This window comes from Haliotis rubra, unplaced genomic scaffold (assembly GCF_003918875.1).
Source record: "Haliotis rubra isolate DU_JTF1 unplaced genomic scaffold, ASM391887v1 Scf112, whole genome shotgun sequence".
NCBI lineage: Eukaryota > Metazoa > Mollusca > Gastropoda > Lepetellida > Haliotidae > Haliotis > Haliotis rubra.
The window spans coordinates 501,933-529,082 of NW_025765026.1; the positions used below are offsets into that span (position 1 = coordinate 501,933).

General features: G+C 40.9%; 1 protein-coding gene across 2 annotated transcripts; it reads right to left on the reverse strand.

Moving 5' to 3' along the window:
• On the reverse strand, positions 1-26,309 carry LOC124289499 (epoxide hydrolase 4-like). Of its 2 annotated transcripts, none has more exons than XM_046726121.1 (6): positions 25,995-26,309; positions 4,939-5,063; positions 4,410-4,522; positions 3,138-3,306; positions 1,337-1,500; positions 1-730 (listed from the first exon to the last, which is right to left on the reverse strand). In XM_046726121.1, exons 1-6 carry the CDS (start codon positions 26,181-26,183, stop codon positions 474-476), a joined length of 1,017 nt encoding a protein of 338 aa, XP_046582077.1. In that variant the 5' UTR covers positions 26,184-26,309; the 3' UTR covers positions 1-473. The 2 variants fall into 2 exon arrangements, with proteins under 2 accessions (XP_046582077.1, XP_046582076.1); XM_046726120.1 differs by lacking the exons at positions 1-730; positions 1,337-1,500; positions 3,138-3,306; positions 4,410-4,522; positions 4,939-5,063 and adding exons at positions 18,185-18,908; positions 19,302-19,465; positions 23,254-23,422; positions 23,920-24,032; positions 24,628-24,752 and having other exon boundaries at positions 25,995-26,270.
• Between the last annotated feature and the right edge of the window lie 841 nt (positions 26,310-27,150).

Consider the following 27,150-nt stretch of genomic DNA (forward strand, 5'->3'; position numbering starts at 1 on the left):
TACGTGACACTGTTTATTTTCTCATTTTGAATATATATATCAGTGAACAATCTTGAGTATACGGGTATTAACAGGTCATGATTGTAGATTAATGATTTTGAAAACGGTTTCAAATGCAAAACGCATTAACATTTTTATGTAGGGGGTGTGGGGTCGAGGTGCATGGATTGAGTAACTACCCTTGTTCTTCCAGACACCTGACATGTTACCTGCGCACACGATCCAATCACATGCCCCGACATTAGCCATTACTTCGAATATGTTCATAAAGCAATAACAGCAAATTTACATTAAATGCTTAAAATTGTGATTTTAAAGATGGACAATAACCCTAAGCATCCAAGTGTGAACCTTGTAACTGACGAAGTGAGACGTTCTGTGTGTAATTAAGGCAAACGATCACTTCGTATGAACGTGTGAATATGCATAAAAGGTTTGGGTTTTACTCAGACGCTTCGTCAAGAAAGGTATGTTTACGAAACACGTAGAAATTCTCTCATGTGGGTGTTGACGACATCTGGACAATCCATCTGCACCCAGTGACTGGCGTCCTCCACATACTTGATGGTCAGAGAGCCCGTGTACTTCTCTGCCAGTGGGGCAAGACCTCTCTCTATCGCCCCGTCCTTGCACCCCCAGATCAGAAGGGTAGGGGCAGGTATCTTCTTCTGGGGTGGTGGCACAGTGCGTGGCATTGCCCGGATGTAGTTAAGGGGACCGGTAAAGCTGCCTGGAAGGGAGAGGCGCGTATGTATAAACAATCTTAATTGACCTATGAATAATCGGAAGAAGGAAACTATGTTTATCAACATGGTGAATGTATGGTATGGTCAAGTCAGTCAAGACCTCGCATTAAAATCACATCTTTAACTCTGATACGATACCACCCATTTTAAACATCTGAGGACACTCCCGAAGGAGCTGTCGTCGGTGATACTTCTAAAAAGGCAGTTAGCGTTGGCACACTCACATTGTCGGTACGAGTGGGTGAGGTATTCGGACCAGCTTATCTTCATTTCCGTACACCCTGTCGTTTTTAACACGCACACAAACGGGAGTAAGATCAAAGCAAAATAGCAAAACTTGTCTACTCTTTGGATGTCCAAAACTTGTCTACCCTTTGAATGTCCAAAACTTGTCTACCCTTTGGATGTCCAAAACTTGTCTACCCTTTGGATGTCCAAAAGAGTTTGTGAACAAAACATGTTGTGTGATCAAGGTTGTGGTTCACCTGACGCGGTCTCAGACAGGAAACATACCAGGGCAAAGACATGGCTTACATGTAAATGAGCTTAAAATCTTATCTTATCTTGGAATGGCATAAAATGCCTCTTACCTAATGTTGGGAAGGCATACTTATAAGCCTCTACTTCTTCCCGTGAGAACTTCTTACATCGAGTCCCCCAAACTCTGCCGTTAAAAATGACTTCCAACATCCTCCTGTCCCGGATACAGAAGTACAGCTCAGGCAAGAAAGGGACGGAGAAGAAAAATTGGAACCTGCAACAGGGACGAAAGTATCTGCAACATGTGCTGTCAGGAGGAGGAAAAAAGAGCACCAATAAATCGAACCCGTATCTTTAGTGTGATGCTTTAACAACTAGGCCACCCTACCGCAAGAAACAGGACGAAGAAGGAATCTTCAACATGTACGGAGGAAGAAGGAATCTTCAACATGTACAGGAGGAAGAAGGAATCTTCAACATGTACAGGAGGAAGAAGGAATCTTCAACATGTACGGAGGATGAAGGAATCTCTTCAACATGTACAGGAGGAAGAAGGAATCTTCAACATGTACGGAGGAAGAAGGAATCTTCAACATGTACAGGAGGAAGAAGGAATCTTCAACATGTACGGAGGAAGAAGGAATCTTCAACATGTACAGGAGGAAGAAGGAATCTTCAACATGTACAGGAGGAAGAAGGAAACTTCAACATGTACAGGACGAAGAAGGAATCTTCAACATGTACGGAGGAAGAAGGAATCTTCAACATGTACAGGAGGAAGAAGGAATCTTCAACATGCAGGAGGAAGAAGGAGGGAAGAAGGAATCTTCAACATGTACAGGAGGAAGAAGGAATCTTCAACATGTACAGGAGGAAGAAGGAATCTTCAACATGTACAGGAAGAAGGAATCTTCAACATGTACAGGAGGAAGAAGGAATCTTCAACATGTACGGGAGGAAGAAGGAATCTTCAACATGTACAGGAGGAAGAAGGAATCTTCAACATGTACGGAGGAAGGTACAGGCGGAAAGAAGGAATCTTCAACATGTAATCTTCAACATGTACAGGAGGAAGAAGGAATCTTCAACATGTACAGGAGGAAGAAGGAATCTTCAACATGTACAGGAGGAAGAAGGAATCTTCAACATGTACAAGAAGGAAGAAGGAAAGAAGGAAACTTCAACATGTACGGGAGGAAGAAGGAAACTTCAACATGTACGGAGGAAGAAGGAATCTTCAACATGTACAGGAGGAAGAAGGAATCTTCAACATGTACAGGAGGAAGAAGGAATCTTCAACATGTACAGGAGGAAGAAGGAATCTTCAACATGTACAGGAGGAAGAAGGAATCTTCAACATGTAGAAGGAATCTTCAACATGTACAGGAGGAAGAAGTGTATTGGAGGAAGTATGCACAGGAGGCAGAACGTCCACATGCAGGAGAAGGAGAAAGACTTAAAAGGAACGTGTATTGGAGGAAGTATATGCAGACATTTGAAGCATAGGAAGCCAATAGCCATAAAAATGTGCCTACAGAAGGGATCTTAAACGGAAAGGAAGGGAAAAAACTACATTCAGAGGGACACTGATCGCTAACGTCTATGTTTACAGACAGATAATATTGACAATTGGGGTAATTTAGGTATCTGTAGTAGTGAGTGCAATATGAAATCATATGTTGGCATAGGAAGCCAATACCAGGACCTACAGAAGGGATATTAAATGGGATGAAGAAAACCTACATTCAGAAGGGCCGGGAATCGTAAGCGTCTGTGTTAACATTATCTTTGACATTTGGGGGAAATGTAGGTATCTATATCTCTAAAGCAGCGACTGTAATATCAAATCATATTTTAATATATGTAACTGCATAAATCCGGGTTAATATTCATGCTCCATGCAAAAGTTACCAAGACTTCTTGAACTGGGCCCAGTGTGTGACGACGTATCCCATGAAGGACAATGGGTGAGGGCAGTTCATGACGATCAGCTTGTCCACCACCTCAGGGTACATTCCAGCCACTGTCCACGATACAGCACCGCCCCAATCATGACCCACCAGTACGCAGGACTCGTAACCTGTAGTTACACATATATGTATACCATCATGGCCTAACAGTGCATAAATACACAACGTCGTGGCCCACAACACACAGGATAAGAAGCCTATAATAATACGCAGCACTGAAACCCATGGTTAACCAACACATAAAACTTCATGTTCCAAACTGGTTCGCAACAAGCAGACTCGCTGATGCATTTCATTGTATCAAAATGCGTAGCTCGATTTAACGATGTCAATCACTGGAATGCCTTGTCATATTCGACCATTTACACGCAAAATATTGCTGTGTGCGTTGTTTAAGGCACTATATAACACCACACTTATAAATAAAATACATAATTAGATACATTTCTACCACATAACTTATTCCAAAATAAACTACGTATTTAGATAACAATATTAAATAAAAAGTGTAAATGAATTAATGCAACGTTGCATTAAATCGACTCACCCTCTACCGGCCGAACATTATTCAAGCGAACCACATAGAGTTATGTCCCTTGGAGCGCTCTTTATGAATATCCTATAAATCATTTCAGCTTGAAACCAGTTCGAAAACACCACCAACACCACGCGCGACAGTTTTCGATGTACGGAGCAATTGTTTACATTTCAAATATGGCAAGTGTTCTCTGTTTGGAAACTGTTCGCCTCGAAGCTTCAATTATCGATTTCAGGCAATACAAGTCGCAAGTGATAATACGCCTTTTGGTGCATCAATAGGAAGCTAAAGTGAGTGCATATGCCCCAATATATATAGGCCAAAACATTATCGAAAATATGTGACATTGTGCCTTTAAACATCAATAAAACAAAGAAGCTGTTACTCTGTTACTATGTGGTTAAGACTACCAAAACATCAGGCATTATGAGGGGCGGTGGGGTATCCTAGTGGTTAAAGCGTTGGCTCGTCACGCCGAAGACCCGGGTTCGACTCCCCTCATGGGCACAATGTGTTAAGCCCATTTCTGGTGTCCCCCGCCGTGATATTGCTGGAATATTGCTAAAAGCGGCGTAAAACCAAACTCAGTCAGTCAGTCAGGGATTATGATCATGCACAACTATCCCGTGTGTCTTATTTGTCTTATAACGGCCATGATACAACCTTCGAACCTACCTAGAGCTGGTACAAGCTGTTTGATGTCCTTGGCTAATTCACCAAGACCGTAGTTGCTGATCCCAGAGGGCTTGTCAGACTCCCCATATCCACGGAGATCGATGGCAACAACTCTGGACAGAAAATACAGTTCTTTTGGGATATGTTAATGTTCGGCCGTGACTTGCCGTGTTCAGCCTAATGTAGCTGACAGTACAAGATACCCATACATTTATCATACCGTAACTTCTACAAACATTACTTTCTGCGTTGAGTTGGGTTGGAGTGAGTGAGTATGGTTTTACGCCGCTTTTAGCAATATTCCAGCAATATCTAGGCGGGGAACATCAGAAATGGGCTAAACACATTGTATCCATGTGGGGAATCGAACCCCGGCTTTCGGCGTGACGAGCGAACGCTTTTACCACTAGGCTACCCCACCGCCCCGAGTTGGGTTGGAATTCAAGTTGATTTGGATTACGTCGGTGTTTGTATCGATAATAACAAGGATTAGGCTGCGTGTGTTTCTGTCGTTTTCTGGGACACCTACCTGTAGTATTTCTTAAATTCTCTTATCTGACAACGCCATGAAAACCAGAATTCAGGGAGGCCGTGTATCATCAACATCAACGGCTTGTCCTCGTCCCCGGCAGCAACATAGTGGAGGCGGACGTGCTGTTAGGGGAGATAACTCTCAGAGATTATATTGTCAGGTGCATTCAAATGTAACAAATCATCGACTGTGGGTGAAACATTTATCCGGCTCCAAGTGGTAACATAAATAAGTTGGTGTTCTGTCATCACATCATGGAGAATGGCTATTATGGAATCTAGACTTGTTCTGTACCATTGAAAATACTGTCGGTTTTAAAACTGTTTTACCGGCTACTAGATAAATAGTGATGTTTTATACCCTACAGCAAGAACGCTCATACAAAATGCCTTGTATTACAGGAAAACCTATGCTGTATTTTTCTGACACACAAATGTTCAAAGAATACAATGAAACGATTGGCTATTTTGCCTATTTTAAAAAAAAAAAAAACAAAAACAAACTTTATTCAACACATGTTGGAAATTATTTCAAGTCTATAATGAGCTGGCCTATTGTTGTAAGATGAAAGATGGGTGTTCTTTAGTTCTGTTGAGAAGTATACATGGAGCTGTCTAATTGATTGTACAGTTACAGAATACACTGCACTGGATCAAGGTCGCGTTATTGGAAAATAACTTTTCTAATACAGAATACGAGGATACCGTTCGTTATTTTTGCATTAATTGCAAAACATAAATGAGCACAGGTTGGAAAAATGAATTGAAGTCAGTTTCATTAATAAACTCTGTCAAAAAAGAAACGCAACCCCTGTCCTCAGATATGAAAAATTCGTTTGAATGAAGTTATTGCTTCCAAACTAAATTTTATTCGAATGTATTGAAATTATACACGTAATTAATGAAGATTACCATCCAAAGAACTGCATTTGTACGCATAAGTGTATTTTATTGCTTATTCCGTCACAACGCATGAAATGACCCTCATGGTGACTTCGCACAAAAACACATGCAAATCATGAAAATGGCAGTTAATGTAGGGGTGTATAAAGCCCATGTGCTTTCGTATTATATTCATTCATTTGTCGCCGAAAAGCTGTGTTAAAATGACACGATTGAGTGCTGCCGACCGAAATATCGCCATTGGTCGTGTTCAAGCCGGAGAAAGTTTTGGAACTGTTGCACGGCACCTAAATGTTCACAAAACAACGATATCCCGACTTTGGAGCCGCTACAACAACTTCAATTTGACCAACGATCGCCCGAGAAGTGGAAGGCCAAGAATCACGACCCCCCTTCAAGATCGGTACATCCGGGTCCATCACCTGCGTAATCGGCATGCCCTACCAACCGTGACTGCCACACAAATACCAGGTTTGAGGAGAGTGTCAGCTCAAACGATTAGGAACCGTCTGAAAGAAGCGGGTTTACGTGCCTGTAGACCAGTTGTTGGACCTGTACTACGCCCCCTACATCCAACAGCTACGCCCCTGCGTCCGACAGGGGGACAGATTTGGCGGAGAAAGCGTTATGGTTTGGGGATCCATCTCATACAACCAGAAATCAGACTTGGTGATCGTTGAAGGGAACCTGACAGCCCAACGTTACATCAACCACGTATTACAGCCTCACCTTCTCCCGATTATTGACCAACAGACACAGATTTTTCAACCAGACAACGCCCGGCCTCATACTGCACGTGCAACAATGAACTTTCTGCAGAATTCCAACGTCAATGTCTTGCCATAGCCCTCTAAATCACCAGTAGACTAACAACTAGTCTCTGAAATGAACATATTTTACTGAAAAAAGTTCATAGTAAAAAAAATAAAATATAATGAAAAGGAGCCCTGAGACTTTCTTCATTTTCAGAGACTAAACAAATCTGCAGAGGGATAATTTCTTGGAATTTCACAACACATGCAAAGATTCTTATCACCCATTACTGCTTTAATTGTGTGTGACAGGAATATTTACTGCCCCCACCACCTCCAGGTCCTACTGCCAGTTGTGTGGGCCGATTTGGGGTAATGAGTATCAAGTGTCGCCAAATCTATTTTGAGAGCAGGCAGGGATACCAGCTAAGGGTAGCATCTCTTGATATTCCTATGGCTGGACAACTGGATCTCAAAAAAAAATAATCCAAAGTTATTTATATTCTCCAAAATCCAAAGGTTGTGACTGCACTATATGTGGAAATTTAATTGATGTCGCATATATATAATGTAACAAGCAGAAAGTGTCATCAATATCCCCCGCAGCATCCTCATAGCCACAGCCTCCATGAAAAGTTACGTTTCCACGGAAACCGGAAAAATAAAATTCATATCTTGGTCTAAACCCCAAAAGGCACATCTATGGATCATACTTGACATATGTTCCAAGTTTGATGAAGCTTGCATGTATAGTTTGGAAGATCTGCTCCGGACAAGATGACTGACTGAGTTGGTTTTACGCCGCTTTTAGCAATATTCCAGCAACATCACGGCGGGGGGACACCCGAAATGGGCTTCACACATTGTACCCATGTGGGGATTCGAACCCGGGTCTTCGGCGTGACGAGCCAACGCTTTAACCATTAGGCTACCCTACTGCCCCCCCGGACAAGATGACATCCTCATGGTCACAACAGCCTAAGTCACGTTTCCATGGAAACCACAAAAAATAAAATTCATATCTGGGTCTTACCATCACATGGCACATTTATGGATCGTGCTTGATATGTGTACCAAGTTTGATGAAGCTAGCATGTATAATTTAGGAGCTTTGCTTCGGACAAGATGACATTCTCATAGTCACAGCCTAAGTCATGTTTCCATGGAAACAACAAAAAAATAACATTCATATTTGGGTCAAACCCAAAAGGCACATGTAGGGATCATGGTTGACATGTGTACCAAGTTTGGTTAAGCTATCACGAATAGTTTAGGAGATATGCTTCGGACAAAACGTGACGGACGCACGGACGGACGGAACTCGTTTCTATATTCCCGCAAATTCGTTGTTGCGGAGGATAACAATATGCCATCAGATCCCCATGACAATGTCTTTTTAAAGTTTATGGATAAAGTCACAAATGCCTACATTGTTGAGGTACACTGCTTTGAGCCTAATGATTTATATTTCTCTGTTTGTCTCTTCATCATGCAAATCAAGGATGACACAAAAACAACAGTAGCATGGCTTGTATTTTCTACTGACTTGTCTGAATTGGGAGAATTTCGAATGTCCTGGATGGAGAACAAAACAACACATCTTCACCACTTAAGTACTTTTCAATCATTGTATTCTGATTTGGACGAATGCTGTGTATATTTGCTTTCATCCTCATCAAAGTTCCAATTCATTTTTACCCTGAGATGGAAAACTTTTCGAAATGATCCCCTCTCCTCGCCAGTGTAAAATGAAACAGTTAAAGAAAATACTCAGATTTTATAAGTCATCAGGTCTCTAGTGTAATCACACATGTTGTTTGTCTGGGGTGAGAGGACAGGCAGAAGCAGGAGGTCTTGGCTCAGTGTGGGGTCTTGGGGAGAGGTGGGGGAGGCTCCCCATGAGTTAATATTAAACACTAGTGACAGCTAGAGATCAACTGATAATTACAAGCCATATTCTGGCTTGTGAATTCAGCAGATTGGTACAGACCCTGAAGCTGAGGAAATCTAGACTTGCCACATTTTCTAGACTTGTGTGGGCTTTCTTGGATATATTTGCTTCAGGGTCTGTACGAGTGTCGTACTTCTTCCATGATATCCTCAACCCAGATTTCACAATAACATAAATCATACGTATTACCTGGAAGATTGACAGGACGAATCCTATCGATAGGGTAACGGCAGTCTGGACATACTCCTTCAGCCCCATGCCGTACTGTGATAGACTCTGACACCCTGATAACCAACTGTTCACGCCGCAATCGCGTAGGCTACGTTGTCTGGTGTCGCTGCACGGAGCTGTTTTATACTGCATGTTGTATGGGACGACCCCATGTTTGCACCGGGTGGGTTTGAAAAGGGGAACTCATGTTATTATTGGCTACCTATTCTGTTATCGTCCACCATACCTCCATATTACAACACGCGCCAACACGACATGAATGAACGATGACAATGCACAAACGTGCACAACAACTTACTGTTTTTGACTCGTAATAGTTGCATAGCATTTTGTAACATGTTTATTGCTTTGGTCGAGGTTAGGTTTTCGATGCTGTTGCCGTTGATGCCGTTGTTGCAAGGCGACGTTTTGCTGAGTTATTGTTTCAGCCTGGTTCCCTGGGTATGCTGAGCTGGCGCTTCTGTGAAGCGTGGGGCTGATGATTCACTATATCGACAAACTGGATAAAAACTTCTCACATTTTTAGATACTTTCTTTCGACACACATTCTTGTGCCGTTGTCGAGAATCCGTTCCTAAACGTCCCACTCACGAAATGAAATAAGTTGTATCCATACAGTTTGTCGATATTTTACTTTCTAACTTCTAAAATACCACTCCGAGAGATGATGAAGCACTGTACAAAAAGTGAAGGGTTTATCTATGGTCTTTAAAATAAGTAGAGGATATTAAATAAAAAGGTGTCACGACTATTGATATGTTATATCTTTCACGAAATATCAGGGACCTCTGACTGAGAGTTGCATTAGTCGTGGTGTAGTGGGTAGAGTGTCCGCCCGGAGAGCGGAAGGTCGCGGGTTCGATCCCCGGTTGCGTCATACCAAAAGACGTTAAAATATGGTACTTGTTGGTCCCTGTCTGGCGCTCGGCATTAATGGGTACAACAAGGACTGGTCGGCTCGGAGTCAGTATAATGTGTCTGAGTGGGGTATTCATGCTTAACTGCGGCATGGTATCTCAGTGGGCTAGCACTATAAAACCAGCTTAAGACTGGGCTAGTACAAGCAGCCACACATACACATACACACGCATGCACGTCGTCATATGAGCGAAATATTCTTAAGAGCGACGTTAAACACCATTTCACCTCACCTCACCTCACCATTGAACGTCAGAAGAGCATAGGTTTTCGGTGATTGGCCAAAGCGCCTTACTGTTCCATCAAACGTCAAACTCATTTATATCACGTGAATCAGCCTCTATTCTCAAGCCCATCCAGGAATAGACGAGGCATACTCCTAATCAAACTTCGTTCATTCTATGATCATTCTATGATCCCATTCTTCCTGCAGGGAAGTTTGTTGAGAGTGGTCGGTGGTTGTTGACGGTGACGTTTGCAAGGACGTTGTCCAAGACGTGTTCGATGAGTGCCGGTCGTGGTAAGGCGGTTATGTTCTCCTGTTGGAGGTACTTAGTAACAATGCGTGTAGTGTGTCGGCCCGTCAGTCATAGAACATGTGGACATTGAGCGTGCGGGCTCCTTCTGTGTAATCGATTACGAATAGTCTGTCTACTCACTCTATCACCTGTAGCTTTATGGCTCATCTCCAAGTTGAGTAGTTTGGTAAATGGAAGCGACAAAACCCTTTCCACATCCAGAAGAAATCTCTGGTAAAAGCAGAGTCGATGGTACAATTGTGACTATATCATGAGTATATATTTGTTTCAGCAGTATTACAGCTGTACGATGTTGTTCGTAAACAAATCGAGTCTGGACCAGACAATCCAGTGATTGTCACCATGCAATACGATGACAGAGCATGTATTTATGAATCACTATGAAATAGTGATGATACCAGGTGTTCGCGAAATGGTGAGCGTACCCTGTCCCATCGGTGGCATCCGTCATAAACATAAGCTAAGTCTGGTCAGTTGTTCACCTGAAATAATTCAGGAACAGATGGCAAAAGTCAAAATAGGGAATTGCATCATTTTTGTTATCTATTAATTTGGACATTTCCTACATATGTCTATGGCCGGCGCCAGTTGTCGTGCGTGATCGACCAGATCGACCTATGCAATTAACGTTATGTGTCGATGGCGATTATTTATCGATGTAATCTGCTAATTAATGACTGTGAAACTTTGAGAGCTCTTGCCGCAGTGCTCTGTCTTGTTCCAACTTTCAACATGTCAATTGTCACGTAGCCATTCCTGACAGAAGCCGCATGTAAACAACGTTCAGTTAACTTTAAACGATATCGGAACACATTTCAGTCCGGTTTTGTCACTGGTATCAATATACAGCAACACACTGGCATGTTTCACTGTAAATTTCGATTTTTACCTGGACGTCCACGTGTTTGCACGAAATTCATAACAGGTTGTGAATGGAATAATCGTGTTCATAATCCTGACACAATCTTGGGTCCCAAATATTATCGCCACAAAATAGAATATCCCAAACTATATTGGATATTCTTGAATCCTACTCAATTCCTTAAGCAACAATATACTTCCGGAGTGTCCTTCAGAAATAAATTGAACAAACTATGCACGTACCCTTATACGATTCAGCAATTAAGTTTAGTATTATCTGCACGCCCAGCCCAGCATGACTTCTGATTGCCTCACTTATGAGCAAGGGTTAAGAACGAGATTATATACACGCTTCTTCCAAACAATATGTTCAAACATGTGAAGACGTTGTTCAAACATGTGAAGACGCTGTTCAAACATGTGAAGACGTTGTTCAAACATTTGAAGACGTTGTTCAAACATGTGAAGACGCTGTTCATACATGTATCAGCATAACATGGAACCATACTTCTGATGATGGTATATGGGACATTAGTCAGATGGTAACAGGTCTGGCTATTAAAACATGGAGAAAAAAATCACTCAGAAATAACTATAGCCAACAAATTGATCGCAAAAGGGGTATGATAAATGGTAATAAGCAAGAAACACATATTTGAACGCAACAGTCCTTTAAGTTTGATCAAGTCATTTAACACTTCTGTGTGTTTTACAAACAAACGCAACGAGTCATACAGATTTAGACAATGTCTCAGCTACTCTTAGGATATTAATGATATTAATGTTAATGACTTGTTTTGGTATTGTGAACATGTGCAAGCTCATGGGAAATGTTTTCTAGAATTATTGAATGATAAATGTCAACATGTTCACAACATGAAACTGGACCTGCAACTTACTGTGTTTGGAATGAGAACAAATATACTGATGATGTGTTTGATTTAATATTGTTGTTAGCTAAATTCTTCATATATAAATGTAAGGTATTAAAAACTACTCTTAGTTTTAAACATTTTAGACATTATTTACAAGATAGGTATTTTATTGAAAAGAATATATCCTTCAGTAAAAGTGAACGAGATAGGTTTTATAAAAAGTGGATGTTATATCATGATTTTGCAAATGTTAAATGATTTTCTGAATTATTTCTTCTTGTTCCCTAATGAAAAATATAGGCTGAATGGACTTAAACTTAAACTTACTGTAAATATTTGAAGCTTGTAAGTGTGATTGGTGAGTGAATGTGTTGTGGTGTCTGGTGTTCTCGTTTTGTGCTTCGTTAGAAAACAAATCCTGTTTTTCCTGTGATCAATGAACCTTCTTGCAAAGGACCTTAGAGTTCCTTGGCTCTACGGCCTTTTCTGTAACATGGGAAGCAGGAAATAAAAATTATCAATTATAAAAAAAAAAATATTAATGATACAATTAGGAGTTGTATGACAGAAGTCTGGAAATGATAAAGTGTCTGGACCATACAAACCAGTGATGGGTATTATGTTAGCAAAGACAAAGGTTGAAGTAAAAGTATATGAAGTCTACGTGGTAACCGAGTTTGACCACCTGATCCCCTGGATCTCCTCTAGTAGTTGCTGGGAAACAATTCTAACAGTGAATCATCACAAGGGCTATGAGCAATTATAGATACTGGTGCAGTCACAAAGTTTTGTCATCTCTATGGTATAATCAGGGGTAATTCCTTCATGTATCGATGAATGGATACATTGGTGGACTATCCTCTGTGGTATAATCAGGGGTAATTCTTCCATGTATCAATGGATGCATTGGTGGACTATCCTCTGTGGTATAATCAGGGGTAATTCTTCCATGTATCAATGGATGCATTGGTGGACTATCCTCTATGGTATAATCAGGGGTAATTCTTTCATGTATCAATGGATACATTGGTGGACTATCCTCTATGGTATAATCAGGGGTAATTCTTTCATGTATCAATGGATGCATTGGTGGGCTATCCTCTATGGTATAATCAGGGGTAATTCTTTCATGTATCAATGGATGCATTGGTGGACTATCCTCTATGGTATAATCAGGGGTAATTCTTCCATGTATCAATGGATACATTGGTGGACTATCCTCTATGGTATAATCAGGGGTAATTCTTCCATGTATCAATGGATACATTGGTGGACTATCCTCTATGGTTTAATCAGGGGTAATTCTGTCATGTATCGATGAATGGATGCATTGGTGGACTATCCTCTGTGGTATAATCAGGGGTAATTCCTTCATGTATCGGTGAATGGATGCATTGGTGGACTATCCTCTGTGGTATAATCAGGGGTTATTCCTTCATGTATCGATGAATGGATGCATTGGTGGACTATCCTCTATGGTATAATCAGGGGTAATTCCTTCATGTATCGATGAATGGATGCATTGGTAGGCTATCCTCTATGGTATAATCAGGGGTAATTCTTATATGTATCGATGAATGGATGCATTGGTGGACTATCCTCTATGGTTTAATCAGGGGTAATTCCTTCATGTATCGATGAATGGATGCATTGGTGGACTATCCTCTGTGGTATAATCAGGGGTAATTCCTTCATGTATCGATGAATGGATGCATTGGTGGGCTATCCTCTATGGTTTAATCAGGGGTAATTCCTTCATGTATCGATGAATGGATGCATTGGTGGGCTATCCTCTATGGTATAATCAGGGTAATTCATGTATCGGGAATCATTCTTTCATGGTATAATCAGGGGTAATGCTTTCATGTAACAATGGATGCATTGGTGGGCTATCATCTATGGTATATGGGGATGGTGCCCCATGTGTGTCTCTTGCGATGAGGTTTTCACCATCAAGCATATTCTGCTTGACTGTGTGGACTTATCGTCTGCAAGGGACTCACACTATGATGCAACAAATCTGAAAGATCTGTTCTCCCGCTTGAGTGATAGTGAACTACCTGAGGGAAGTTGATCTGTATAATAAATTGTAACTGTGTAATGTCACTAACAAATTGCTTGCCTTTAAAGTTAGTGCTATGCCTTTTTCTGTCTTTAAATGACAATGTAATGAATATATGTTTTGGAAATAAAACTCATTTTGACTCTGTACCTACAATGATTATTAATGCAGACTTGTTCTCGTCACTATATGGCTGGAACAATGCCGATGTGACGTAAAGCCCAACTCAACTCAACTCAACTCTATGATATAATCAGGGGTAATTCTTTCATGTATCAATGGATGCATTGGTAGGCTATCCTCTATGGTATAATCAGGGATAATTATTTCATGTATCAATGAATGCATGCATTTGTGGGCTATCCTCTACGGTATAATCAGGGATAATTCTTTCATGTATCAATGGATGCATTGGTGGGCTATCATCTATGGTATAATCAGGGGTAATTCTTCCATGTATCAATGAATGCATTGGTGGGCTATCCTCTATGGTATAATCAGGGATAATTCTTTCATGTATCAATGGATGCATTGGTGGGCTATCATCTATGGTATAATCAGGGGTAATTCTTTCATGTATCAATGGATGCATTGGTGGGCTATCCTCTATGGTATAATCAGGGATAATTCTTTCATGCATCAATGGATGCATTGGTGGGCCATCCTCTGTGGTATAATCAGGGGTAATTTTGTCATGTATCAATGAATGCATGCATTTGTGGGCTATCCTCTACGGTATAATCAGGGATAATTCTTTCATGTATCAATGGATGCATTGGTGGGCTATCATCTATGGAATAATCAGGGGTAATTCTTCCATGTATCAATGAATGCATTGGTGGGCTATCCTCTATGGTATAATCAGGGATAATTATTTCATGTATCAATGGATGCATTGGTGGGCTATCCTCTACGGTATAATCAGGGATAATTATTTCATGTATCAATGGATGCATCGGTGGGCTATCATCTATGGTATAATCAGGGATAATTCTTCCATCATGTATCAATCGATGCATTGGTGGGCCATCCTCTATGGTATAATCAGGGGTAATTCTTTCATGTATTAATGGATGCATTGGTGGGCTATCCTCTATGGTATAATCAGGGATAATTCTTTCATGTATCAATGGATGCATTGGTGGGCCATCCTCTGTGGTATAATCAGGGGTAATTTTGTCATGTATCAATGAATGCATGCATTGATGGGCTAACCTCCATCGTAGAATCAAGAGTAATCTTTGTCAAGAATCGATGCATCTGATGTTCCTAGTGGATACTGTCCCTAATATTTTTCTTTGTCTTTCGAAGGATTATGTCCAGACACCGCTGATCTGTGGCATACGCGATTTTGACAAATTTGACTACTGTCAGGAGTGTAGCTACGGAAACAGTGCATCATGTTAGTGAGGAAATAGGCACTTTGTTTATGCAAATATGAAATTCGACATACATTTAGATGCCCCAAACAAGCTGATTCAAGACCTGGCCAGGTAATCAATTTCCAATACAATTAATATTCCCATGTCATATATTAAATTTAAGCTTTCTTTAATACCTTTCTAGAACTGTTTTCTTTGTACAATCCGGTAACTGTGTAGAAAGGTACAGTTTGGTGAAAAGAACAATAGTGTCATACAACAAACATTCATCCGTGGATCCATTGATTCCTACAAACACCAAGCAGGCAATCACACCCAATATTGCTCTGAATCCTGGTTACTGCGTTGTGGGAGAGCGGAAGGTCGCGGGTTCGATCCCCGACCGCGTCATACCAAAAAGACGTTAAAATATGGTACTTGTTGGTCCCTGCCTGGCGCTCGGCATTAATGGGTACAACAAGGACTGGTCAGCTCTGAGTCAGTATAATGTGTCTGAGTGGGGTATTCATGCTTCACTGCGGCATGGTATCTCAGTGGGCTAGCACTATAAAACCAGCTTAAGTCTGGGCTAGTACAAGCAGCCGCACATACACATACACATGCATGCACTTCGTCATATGAGCGAAATATTCTCAAGCACGACGTAAAACCCAATTTCACCTCACCTCATCCACTGCGTTGTGTGTAACTAAAATCGAATCAGTAACATTGCATTATTCATTTGATCAATATTTTCATGGATGTTACTTAATATGCTCACATGTCACCTGCGTTAGCCCCCCCTCCGAGTACAGGTGATTACAATCAGTCGTCATGTGCCAGGCCATTCACCTCCCCTCTCCCTGGTCGTCTATTCTCACCACCAATGAGCATATAAAGCCTAAAGATTGAATATAATTTGATTCCGATAACGAAAACGCTGCATTTAGTGAATGCGTCTGCTTTATATTTATTGGACATGTTCTTTGCTACTGGCTGGATTCATTTGAACTAGGTTCCTATCCATGAGAAGGTTCAAAGTGAAAAGTACTGTTAAACTGCACAGTCAGCAATTTTTTACAGCTCACAGCTGCCTACGTCAATAATCCAGTCCTGACCAGAACCAATTACTGATATCACTGGCTTCAAGTTCGAGCACAAGAAAAAATGAAAATTCAATATAACTTAAGTCTTTCGTGTTCTACAACGATATATTTGTAAAGGAAGCTTCATGGGTGAACGTCTGTACACTGCATAAGGTGAAAATCTGACATGTGAACTCAAGAACGGAAATGATTACGTGACATGGTATCCGGACGTAGCATGCCACTACCCATGCTGTCATGTATGTAGTGTGTCTGGTTTGTCGACTATATCTATGCTGTTGTCAGATACCTGGACCAAGGACATTACTCTTGGCAATAACATGTATAGTATCCTTAGTGGGCATCGGTTACAGCGTCTGAAACACAAACTGAACCTTGATGCTGAAAGAATGTGAGGTGAGGTGAAATTGGGTTTAACGTCGTGCTTGAGAATATTACGCTCATATGACGACGTGCGTGCGTGTGTATGTGTATGTGCGGCTGCTTGCACTAGCCCAGACTTAGGCTGGTTTTATAGAGCTAGCCAACTGAGATACCATGTCGCAGTGAAGCATGAATATCCCACTCAGACACATTATACTGACTCCGAGCCGACCAGTCCTTGTTGTACCCATTAATGCCGAGCGCCAGGCAGGGACCAACAAGTACCATATTTTAACGTATTTTGGTATGACGCGGTCGGGGATCGAACCCGCGACCTTCCGCTCTCCGGGCGGACGCGCTAACCACTACACCACGGAGGCGGTCCTGAAAGAATGTAATTTGATTTATTCGAGACACTGTTGAATAGATGTGCACTTGAATCAGTGACTATGCAGTCAGTACTTGTGTAAGATGTTCCAAGACATGGTGAAATATACTACTCACACTTTGCTAAGGATCACACAAATTCACAACTTTACTTAAACGTAGATTAATAATTTGTAATTGTATCCATTTTAAACTGGATAAATAATAATATCGTAACCCCTCTTTAGGCAAACATCAACTTTAATCTAACCTTATGCACTTAATACATGAGTAACCATAAAAATGTTTTTCATGGCACCAAACAACCATTTTGCAGATCATGGAACGAGTCATTGACAAATAGACAATACATGTCAATAGCAGGTATGAGATCCACAAGGTGCTGTGACATACTGAAACATAGGACCCATGCTTACAATAAGCTTAGGTATTTAAACCAAATTTGACCCCCACATAATAGTTTTCTGTTGAATCTATGATTTGATCCTTAGCATATACATGCCTTAGCTGTGGGCTCCTCATGGCAACAGTGGAACAACGAGCATCTAGATGAAGAATATGTGAGTATGGTTTTACGCCGCTTTAGCAATGTTCCAGCAATATCACGGCGGGGGACACCAGGAACGGGCTGTACACAGTGTACCCATGTGGGGAATCGAACCCTCTCTGCTAGCCCTCATTTAACTGCGCTGGACACGTCATGGAGTGGATCAGAAACTAGTCATACATGAATAGAGAACTAACAATTCACTTGGGGGTCCCTCTATCGCAGCAGTCAGACAAAAATATATTACTGCTATTTGTGTTCTGCTATATGCATGTAGCAATATTGCTGAGTGCGGCGTAAAACTCAACTCACTCACTCACTCTCTATATGCATGTAAACAAACAGCATGAAGCGATATAAGCTTTATTAATAATATAAAACACATACAGAAGTCAATAATACTTTTTATAAAAATATATGTTTGGAACTGTAATAAAGATGATTACATCAAAGTATGGGAACCACTCAACTGAAATAAATTAATGTAAAGATACAATAGTCAGAAAGTATAAATGGTATTACCTATTATGTCATGATCAATTGTAATGATAAACAAACCTGATCAACAATACTGCATTAATATTAGTTCCTCGCGTTAGTACTTATAAGTACTTGTTGTGGTACTAAACAAACCATGGCTTCTGAAGTCCTGGGCCCCGTTCCTCGTTATACGTGAATTCTCTGTACAATTGATATATTAATCAATGGCTAAATTTACATCGTGTTCATCATACATTCGAACACAGTTCTGTTCGAAACCGGTTCACACTAGATTGCGCTGCCAATTGGGTGTAACTCAGACATCCCTCAATGAAAGATTATTATATACCAGGTTCGTTTCACCCCGTATGTTTACGAAGCAATGTTTAAGAAGTCCCTCATATGGGCGTTGACGACATCTGGACAATCCATCTGCACCCAGTGACTGGCGTCCTCCACATACTTGATGGTCAGAGAGTCCGTGTACTTCTCTGCCAGTGGGGCAAGACCTCTCTCTAACGCCCCGTCCTTGCACCCCCAGATCAGAAGGGTAGGGGCAGATATCTTCTTCTGGCGTGGTGGCATAGTGCGTGTGATCGCCCGGATGTAGTTGATGGGACCGGTAAAGCTGCCTGAAAGTGATAAACGTCAATGCGTTCATAATGAATCATAATATAAGGTTTGTTTGTTGCTATATGACGTCTCTAAATTATCGAATCTGGACCAGACAACCCAGTGATTGACATCATGAGCATCGATCTACACAATCTCACATGCATCAACCAACTAATGTTTGTAAGTGACATATCATCTACAACCTAAAGAGAGCACGATGAAAGAAACTTTAATGTTAGGTGTGAAATTTGGATCAACGACTCGTGCAATGGTGCGGTAAAACTTTGTTCTGGACTGGCCTAACGCGACCTTCCAAGAAGGTTTCAGAAAGGATCCTATCGGAGTAAAGATCTGACCTAAATGAAAAGTTGGTGTGTTTATTATCTTGGATTGTAACAACTGCCTCTCACCTAACGTCGGAAAGGCAAACTTATAAGCCTTGATTTCATCCGGCGATAACTTCGTACAGTGAACTCCCATGACGCTGCTGGTGAGAGCGACTTCCAACATCTTCCGGTCCCGCATACAGAAGTACAGCTCCGGCAACAGGGGGACATAGAAGAAGAACATGTACCTACGGGAGGGAAGAAGACTCAGCATATACGGGAAGAGTGAGTGAGTGTGTTTAGTTTTACGCCGCTTTTAGCAATATTCCAGCAATATCACGGCGGGGACACCAGAAATGGGCTTTACACATTGTACCCAAGTAAGGGTAAACATGGGGAATTGGAGTGTTTATCCAGCAGTCTATATGTGATGGAATCAACAGAATTATGCCAAGTATTCAGCTGTATACATTCTTCTGGAGTCAACCTACTTCAAGCTACAAAGGGATATAATTCTAGGATTTATCTATGTTTCGCCAGAGAACTCGACATATTATGAAGGAAAAGACAAAGATAGCATTGATATTCTCGAAGAAACACTATGTGAGTTGAACAACAAATATGATGCAGACATATTACTGATGGGAGATTTTAATTGCAGAAGAGGGATGGAGGAAGATTTCATTAGTGATGACAGTGCTGACTTCTTACCTGTGAGTGAATGGTATGACAGTGATGTATTCTGTATACCTCGTAGAAACAAAGATAAAGAAGTCAACAATTTTGGAAGAAGATTGCTTGAGATTTGTAGCTTACACTGTGTTCATTTGCTCAATGGCAGATTCCCAGGAGATAGGGAAGGTAATATTACATGTACAGCAAATAATGGACGTAGCACAGTTGACTACATGTTGGCGACTTCACAGCTGTTCGATCAGATAATTGACTTTGAGGTTCTAACACTGGACGAATCTGATCACTTTCCTATCATGTGTGAATTAAACATAAACACTAAATGCAGTGACTCAACAAATGAGATACCAATTCAACCTTATACAAAGTTTGTGTGGAATGATATCTTTCGGGAGAATTTTGAAAAACTTATTGCTGATGATGTTTCTAAGTCAATGATAGAGGATATTAACAATTTGTTGTGTGTTGATATTGATAGTGCTGTCGATATGATCTCGAGTCTCTATGCGCGGGCTGCAGATGGGATGAGCAGACGACACGGGTCACGTGACTCGACCGAGCGTCAGCCTGCCTGGTGGGACAAGCAGTGTGAGTCAGCGAAGCGGGACAAGTACCGGGCTCTCGACAAGTTCAGATTGACAGACGCTTCAATGGATTTTCGAAAATACCAACAAATGAAACGTGTCTTTAAATCAACATGCAGACTTAAGAAATCCTCTCATCAGTTACATATTAAAGAGAAGTTCCATAACATTCGTGACAACCCTGAGGAATTGTGGAAAGCTATTAAATCAATTAAAGCTACTTCTTCGTCTACCAACAAAATCAGTGGCACCGAGTGGTTTTACCTATTTCGAACACTTGCTAAACTCTGTAACAACGGATTCAACCATTATTGATGGCATAACAAACGACCTATCAGATCATGACTCACATTGTAATGATTGTAACCAACTATTTCTTTATCAACTCAACGACGAAATAACACTGCGTGAAGTCACAGATACTATACGGAATCTTAAATGCCGAAAAGCGCCAGGCTGGGATGGTCTTTCATCAGAGTTATTGAAACATTCTGTCAATTACATTTCAGCTAGTCTGACATACCTTTTTAATGAAATATTGGCAACTGGCAATTTCCCAATGACATGGTGCAAAGCTATTATCTGTCCACTACACAAGAATGGTTCCTTATCCGATCCAAATAATTACAGAGGAATCTCGCTCCTGCCGGTAATTGGAAAGATTTTCACTAAAATATTAAATCAACGACTTCAACAATGGATCACAGAAAACAACATCATTCATGAGAATCAGTCAGGTTTTAGGAAAGGGTATAGTACAGTTGACAACATGTTCTCTCTCTACGGTATGATCGCGAAATACTTGTCTAAATCAACTGGAGGGAGAATGTACGTCTTCTTTATTGACTTCTCTAAGGCTTTCGATAGCGTCAATCATACATTACTGTGGCATCGGCTTATCAAATATGGAATACATGGGAACATCTTGAAAGTTTTAAGGAATATGTACTCTAAGCTTCAGTCGTGTCCGTACAGATAAAGGGCTTACGGATTTTTTCAGTGCTGTATTGGTACACGCCAAGGTTGCATGGTCAGTCCACTGTTGTTCATTTTATACATCAACGAACTAGTCACTGAGATGTCAACGTCTAACTGTAAAGGAATATTTATATCAGAGGAATTCCCTAATGTATGTTCATTGCTCTACGCCGATGATGTGTTGCTAACGCCGCGGACTCTGCCGGAAAACTACAGGACCAAATCAATTGTGTCAGTAATTTTTGTACAAAATGGGGATTGACGTTGAATATGCAGAAATCCAAAATCGTTGTATTCCGAAAAAGGTGGATATTTACGTTCATATGAAAAATGGTACTACATAGGATCCCAAATAGAAACTGTCTCGTATTATAAGTATCTCGGACTTCATTTTACACCCAAACTAGTGTGGACACAAGATCGAGACAGGTGTTAGCACAGCAGGCGGAGAAAGTATGTCTACACATATACAGACTTCACTATATGTGTGGCGAATTACAGATCACCACTGCAATGAGGATTTTCGACAGTATGGTCATTCCAATACTTACATACGGCGCCGAGCTCTGGGGATATGAGGTGGTAGAACAAATTGAGAGGGTACAGACAAAGGTTCATTAAACGAATTTACATCTGCCCTTGACAACCTGCAATGATGCGGTGCTCGGCGAAATAAGTGGACGACCTCTATTATATGTTTCTTATGTAAATAAATGTGTTAAATATTGGGCAAAAATAATCAACATGAATAACGACAGATTACCGAAGCAAACCTATCTTATGCTATATGGATTAGACAACGTCAACAGATCTTCTTGGGCCACAAAAATCAAACATATTCTATTCCAGTTTGGATTCGGGTACGCTTGGGTTATGCAAGATATTGGACATATTGATATTTTCATGTCTGAGTTCAAACAAAGAGTGTCTGACTACAACATTCAACGATGGCAGGCTTCAATAGCATCTAACTCCAAGTTGACAGCTTATTCATCTTACAAAACAGTTCTGCATGCGGAATCCTATCTCTCACAAATCAGTTCCCCGCCATTGAAGCAAGCGTTAACTAGATTCAGATGTGGCTGCCACCAGCTAATGATCGAAATGGGGAGACGTTTGGGCATAGACATCGAGAACCGTTTATGTAGATACTGCCTTCGATATAACATCCAGCTTGTCGAAAACGAGTACCATTTTATCCTTGTCTGCTGTGCCTTCACCGACTTAAGAAAGCAGTATATTGAGTACAAATACTACAGTAACCCCTCATTTGAAACATTTGTTCGACTTATGTCCTCAAATCATCAACTTACTTCTGTGAATTTGTCTAAATACATATATTTTGCTTTGAAATTGTATGAATCACTCCATTTGTAATCACAATATTGAAATGTTTTGTACTGTGGGCCTGTGGCCTAAAAACGTAAATAAAATAAAACTCTAGAAAAATGAGGGGAATCAAACCCAGGTCTTCGGCGTGTACAGCGAACGCTTTAACCACTAGGCTACCCCACCGCCCCATGTACGGGAAGAAGACAGCGTACCTTCGTGTACAGTAGAAGAATGTATACCCACGGGAAGAAGTATGTACAGGAGGAAGAACGAGCACTAACCGGAATAGAAAAAAACGGACACAAGCTCTTTGACATTTCTGGGAGAAATAGAAACATCTTTACAACCAACATAGTGACCCAAACTGTAAGAATATTCTTGTTAGGCATATCAGTGCATGCAGCAGGTTAACGCGCAGCAAGTTAACGCATACCACACGCAAAACGTACCAAGACTTCTTGAACTGGGCCATGTGTGTGGCGACGTATTTCCTGAAGGACAGTGGGTGCGGGCAGTTCATGATGATCAGCTTTTCCACCAGCTCAGGGTAGAGTCCGGCCACAGTCCACGCTGCAGCTCCACCCCAGTCATGGCCCACCAACACACACGACTTGTAGCCTGCAGTTACAAATCAAAATACAAGATCCTGGTGACCAGTTACGGACTTTCAGAAGTCAATGAAGTAGATAGTCCGCTTGGTCTATTTCACGCAAGTATCGAAGGGACATAACAATAGCACACGATGACCCAAGAAATAGGTCTTCGTCAATACTTCCCAGGCTCTGTATGTACTAGTATCCTTCATTTCCAGTGAAGAAATTGGACAGATATGCAGTGTAGTTGCTATTCCCAAAGAAGCAAATGCAAACTTGATCGTAGGCCAGACAAGTAAAGTCAAGTGTCAAAGAGGAGTTGGGTATAACACGCTTTTAAAAGTACTTCATTCATATCAGGGGTATCAATTTACTGTGTTGTCTGATATCCACGATGATATAGGCTTCTTAAGCAAAGGACGCGATTCTTTAAGTAAAATGTGGCACCTATAATGATTGGGACACCAATGTCCTTCAATTCTACCATTTACAGCAATGGCCTAGATACAACCTTTTACCTACCTAGAGCTGGTACGAGCTGTTTGATGTCATTAGCCAATTCACCAACGTTGTAGCTGTTGACACCAGAGGGCGCATCCGACTCCGAATACCCACGTTGGTCGATGGCAACCACTCTAGGTAGGAAATAGTTAAAATATTTTAGCGAGAGAGAAAATATCGCAAACATAGCTAATATTTCAGTTAGGCAGTGACTTGCTACCATCGCGATGCTACTTAAAGAATCGGCGAGTGGCGTAGACGAGTGGTGAAACAATGTTGCGTGCAACATTCAGAGACGTTTCAAGAAAAGTAAACAAAGGAATTTAACCAAACAACAGCATTCATTGTAGTCTCTCGTACATACCCTGAAGTAAAAGAAAGCACGCAAGTCTAGGAAGAAAGTGTTTTTCATTATATTTTTTTTTTACTATGAACAACAGTAAAATATGTTCATTTCAGAGACTAGTTGTTAGTCTACATTCATTGTAGAATGTTGAGAGCCAGTGCTAGTAATAAGATATCAAAACTAAAGAGGTTTCATGCTAGCAGCGTACAAAATAACCATAAGCATTTTTTTATATAAATATGGTAAGTAAAAAAGCATAACATTGTGCGTGAGATGAGTTGAGATGAAAGATGATTTGGTTTTAAGAATGTCTGTTTGAATCCGGTGATTGCATCGATATAAAAATTCTTTGGTTAGTTTCTGTTCTGTTTTGTGGAACCAACCTGTAGTATTTCTTGAATTCTTTTATCTGATAACGCCACGAAAACCAGAATTCGGGAAATCCGTGTATCATCAACATCAACGGCTTGTCCTCATCCCCGGCAGCAACATAGTGGAGGCGGACGTGCTGTTAGGGGAGATAACTAGTAGTAGTTCGAAATTTGTCCAGCCCAATGAGTTTCGGCCAGACCACGTATCCACCCATTTTACAATTTTTGACTTTCGTTCGTCTTTCACAGAGCCTCGATCAATATCAAAACACAACCCCTGAAGTGTATTTTCTATTTGTTGACAAATCAAAATTTCCTTCTTTGCACATCTTATATCTTGTTCTCTTTATAGAATAATTTTGCTTAGTCCACATTTACCCTTAATCGGAAACCAACTAAACCATTATACAGTTCTGCCTAGCAGGGCCCCAGATAAGGGCCGTATCGGCGTTAGTACCGATAAAAAGTATGCACAATACGGTAGCAAATAATTTAGAAAACGTAGCAGGTACGCACCACAGCAATAGTGTACGGTCTTAGAATCATTTACAGACGTATTTATCTGAAGAAAACTATTGGTTTATTGTTTATTGACCTGCTTACACAAGACTATCAATGCTGTGGTGCATATATGAAACGAAACAATAATGTACTCTTAAGGTTTTCCAGTACTCCTGTAGTGAAAAAATGTGGAGTACGTACCCATGATGTTGAAAAATTGTCTGGAGCCCTGGTCTAGTGTAAGCGTTATGTCATTGGCGAATTGGGTTAATGAAAATGCTAATTTCCCTAATCAATTCGCTTTTTGTATTTTTCAGCATCATTATATCTAAAAAATTTACACAAAGTAAAAACATGTAAGGAGCTATGAGGTCACCTTGACGGCATCCTTGTCCTGTTATCAAAGATCATGAGGCAAATCCATTGCCAAACACCCTCTATTCTATGTCACTGTGGAATGTTTCTATCCAATGAAAAGTGTTTGGTCCGAAACTGACTAAAGTCAATCTTTTTTTGTTAAATATTTGTGTATGTTCAGAATCGGAAGTCATTCAATACTAGTTAGCCATGTGTCCGTATGTTCCATCAAGTCTTTGGTATCTTTACTTAGTAGATATCTTTAGACGCCAATACACCTACATTTTAGTCTTCGCTTATTATACTAGGGAATATATAAATATGGTCTCTGATAAAAGGAAGGCTGCAAAATGTCAAGTTTGAACTTGCTTAAAATTGGGCGTGGGTATAGACCACAACAGACGACGGGTGCTGCGATTTTCGAATAATCCCCTGCGGTTCTTTATAACCGAACAAGTCTGTCGTAAACACACCGGGCCGGCTCATTGTTACGACAACCCGCAACTGAAGCATGCACTCACCTCGAGATGTGCGTAGTTGTGAGTCCCCAAAGCTGGGTCACGCAGGCAGTCCGGCATGTCATGTCTTTTCCATGATACCCTCCCCCGAGATTTCAGGATGACTATAACCATCCGTATCAACACGAAAATTGACAGGAAGCATCCAATCGAAAAGGCGATGGCAGTTCTGATGCACTCCTTCGCGCCCATGTTTTCCCTCTATCATTGACTCTGACCCCTCTTCCTCGATGAATGTTACTGTAACCTGAACCGGATTTCACGCCGAAATAGGATTACATCGTGAGATATCGCTCAGGGATCACCGTTATCAGGCATGTGCTGGCCATTCACTTGTCAGCTGGACTAATGCTCAAAGGTGAAACAATGAGATAGTACATGCTCTTCTCCCGATAGAACAATGTGACCAACCTTGTCAATTAGGCGGGTTTAATATCTGTTTAATATCTGTATATGCCCGGATTGATACGTGTGTAGTTCTATTAATCGTTTCTGAACAGGAAACAGATGTTTCTTTCGAACCATGTTATTTTGGACTCAAGATACAATTTTCGTGTGCCGAGCAGAATAATGAGATTTCATACATTTGGTGAGAGTGACCAACAGACTGCTACAATGTTGGATCTGACAAAGAAGTCATATTGTTAAGAGCTGTATGATAGAATGGGGTCTGGATATAACAAACCAGTCATAATGTTAAGAGCTGTATGATAGAATGGGGTCTGGATCTAAAAAAACAATCATAATGATAAGACCTGTATGATAGAATGGGGTCTGGCCCAGATAAACCAGTCTTAAGGTTAAGAGCTGTATGACAGAATGGGGTCTGGCCCAGATAAACCAGTCTTAAGGTTAAGAGCTGTATGACAGAATGGGGTCTGGCCCAGATAAACCAGTCTTAAGGTTAAGAGCTGTATGACAGAATGGGGTCTGGCCCAGATAAACCAGTCTTAAGGTTAAGAGCTGTATGACAGAATGGGGTCTGGCCCAGATAAACCAGTCTTAAGGTTAAGAGCTGTATGACAGAATGGTGTCTGGTCCAGATAAACCAGTCTTAAGGTTAAGAGCTGTATGACAGAATGGTGTCTGGTCCAGATAAACCAGTCTTAAGGTTAAGAGCTGTATGACAGAATGGGGTCTGGCCCAGATAAACCAGTCT

Bases quoted from the DNA above. Each gene is read 5' to 3' on its own strand.
- LOC124289499 (XM_046726120.1), bottom strand. From the start codon at position 26,183: ATGGGCGCGAAGGAGTGCATCAGAACTGCCATCGCCTTTTCGATTGGA. The intron at 24,033-24,627 runs GTTGGTTCCACA...TTTCCTACCTAG, and splicing joins GAATTCAAGAAATACTACAG to AGTGGTTGCCATCGACCAAC. The intron at 18,909-19,301 runs GTGAGAGGCAGT...TATCACTTTCAG, and splicing joins GTTTGCCTTTCCGACGTTAG to GCAGCTTTACCGGTCCCATC.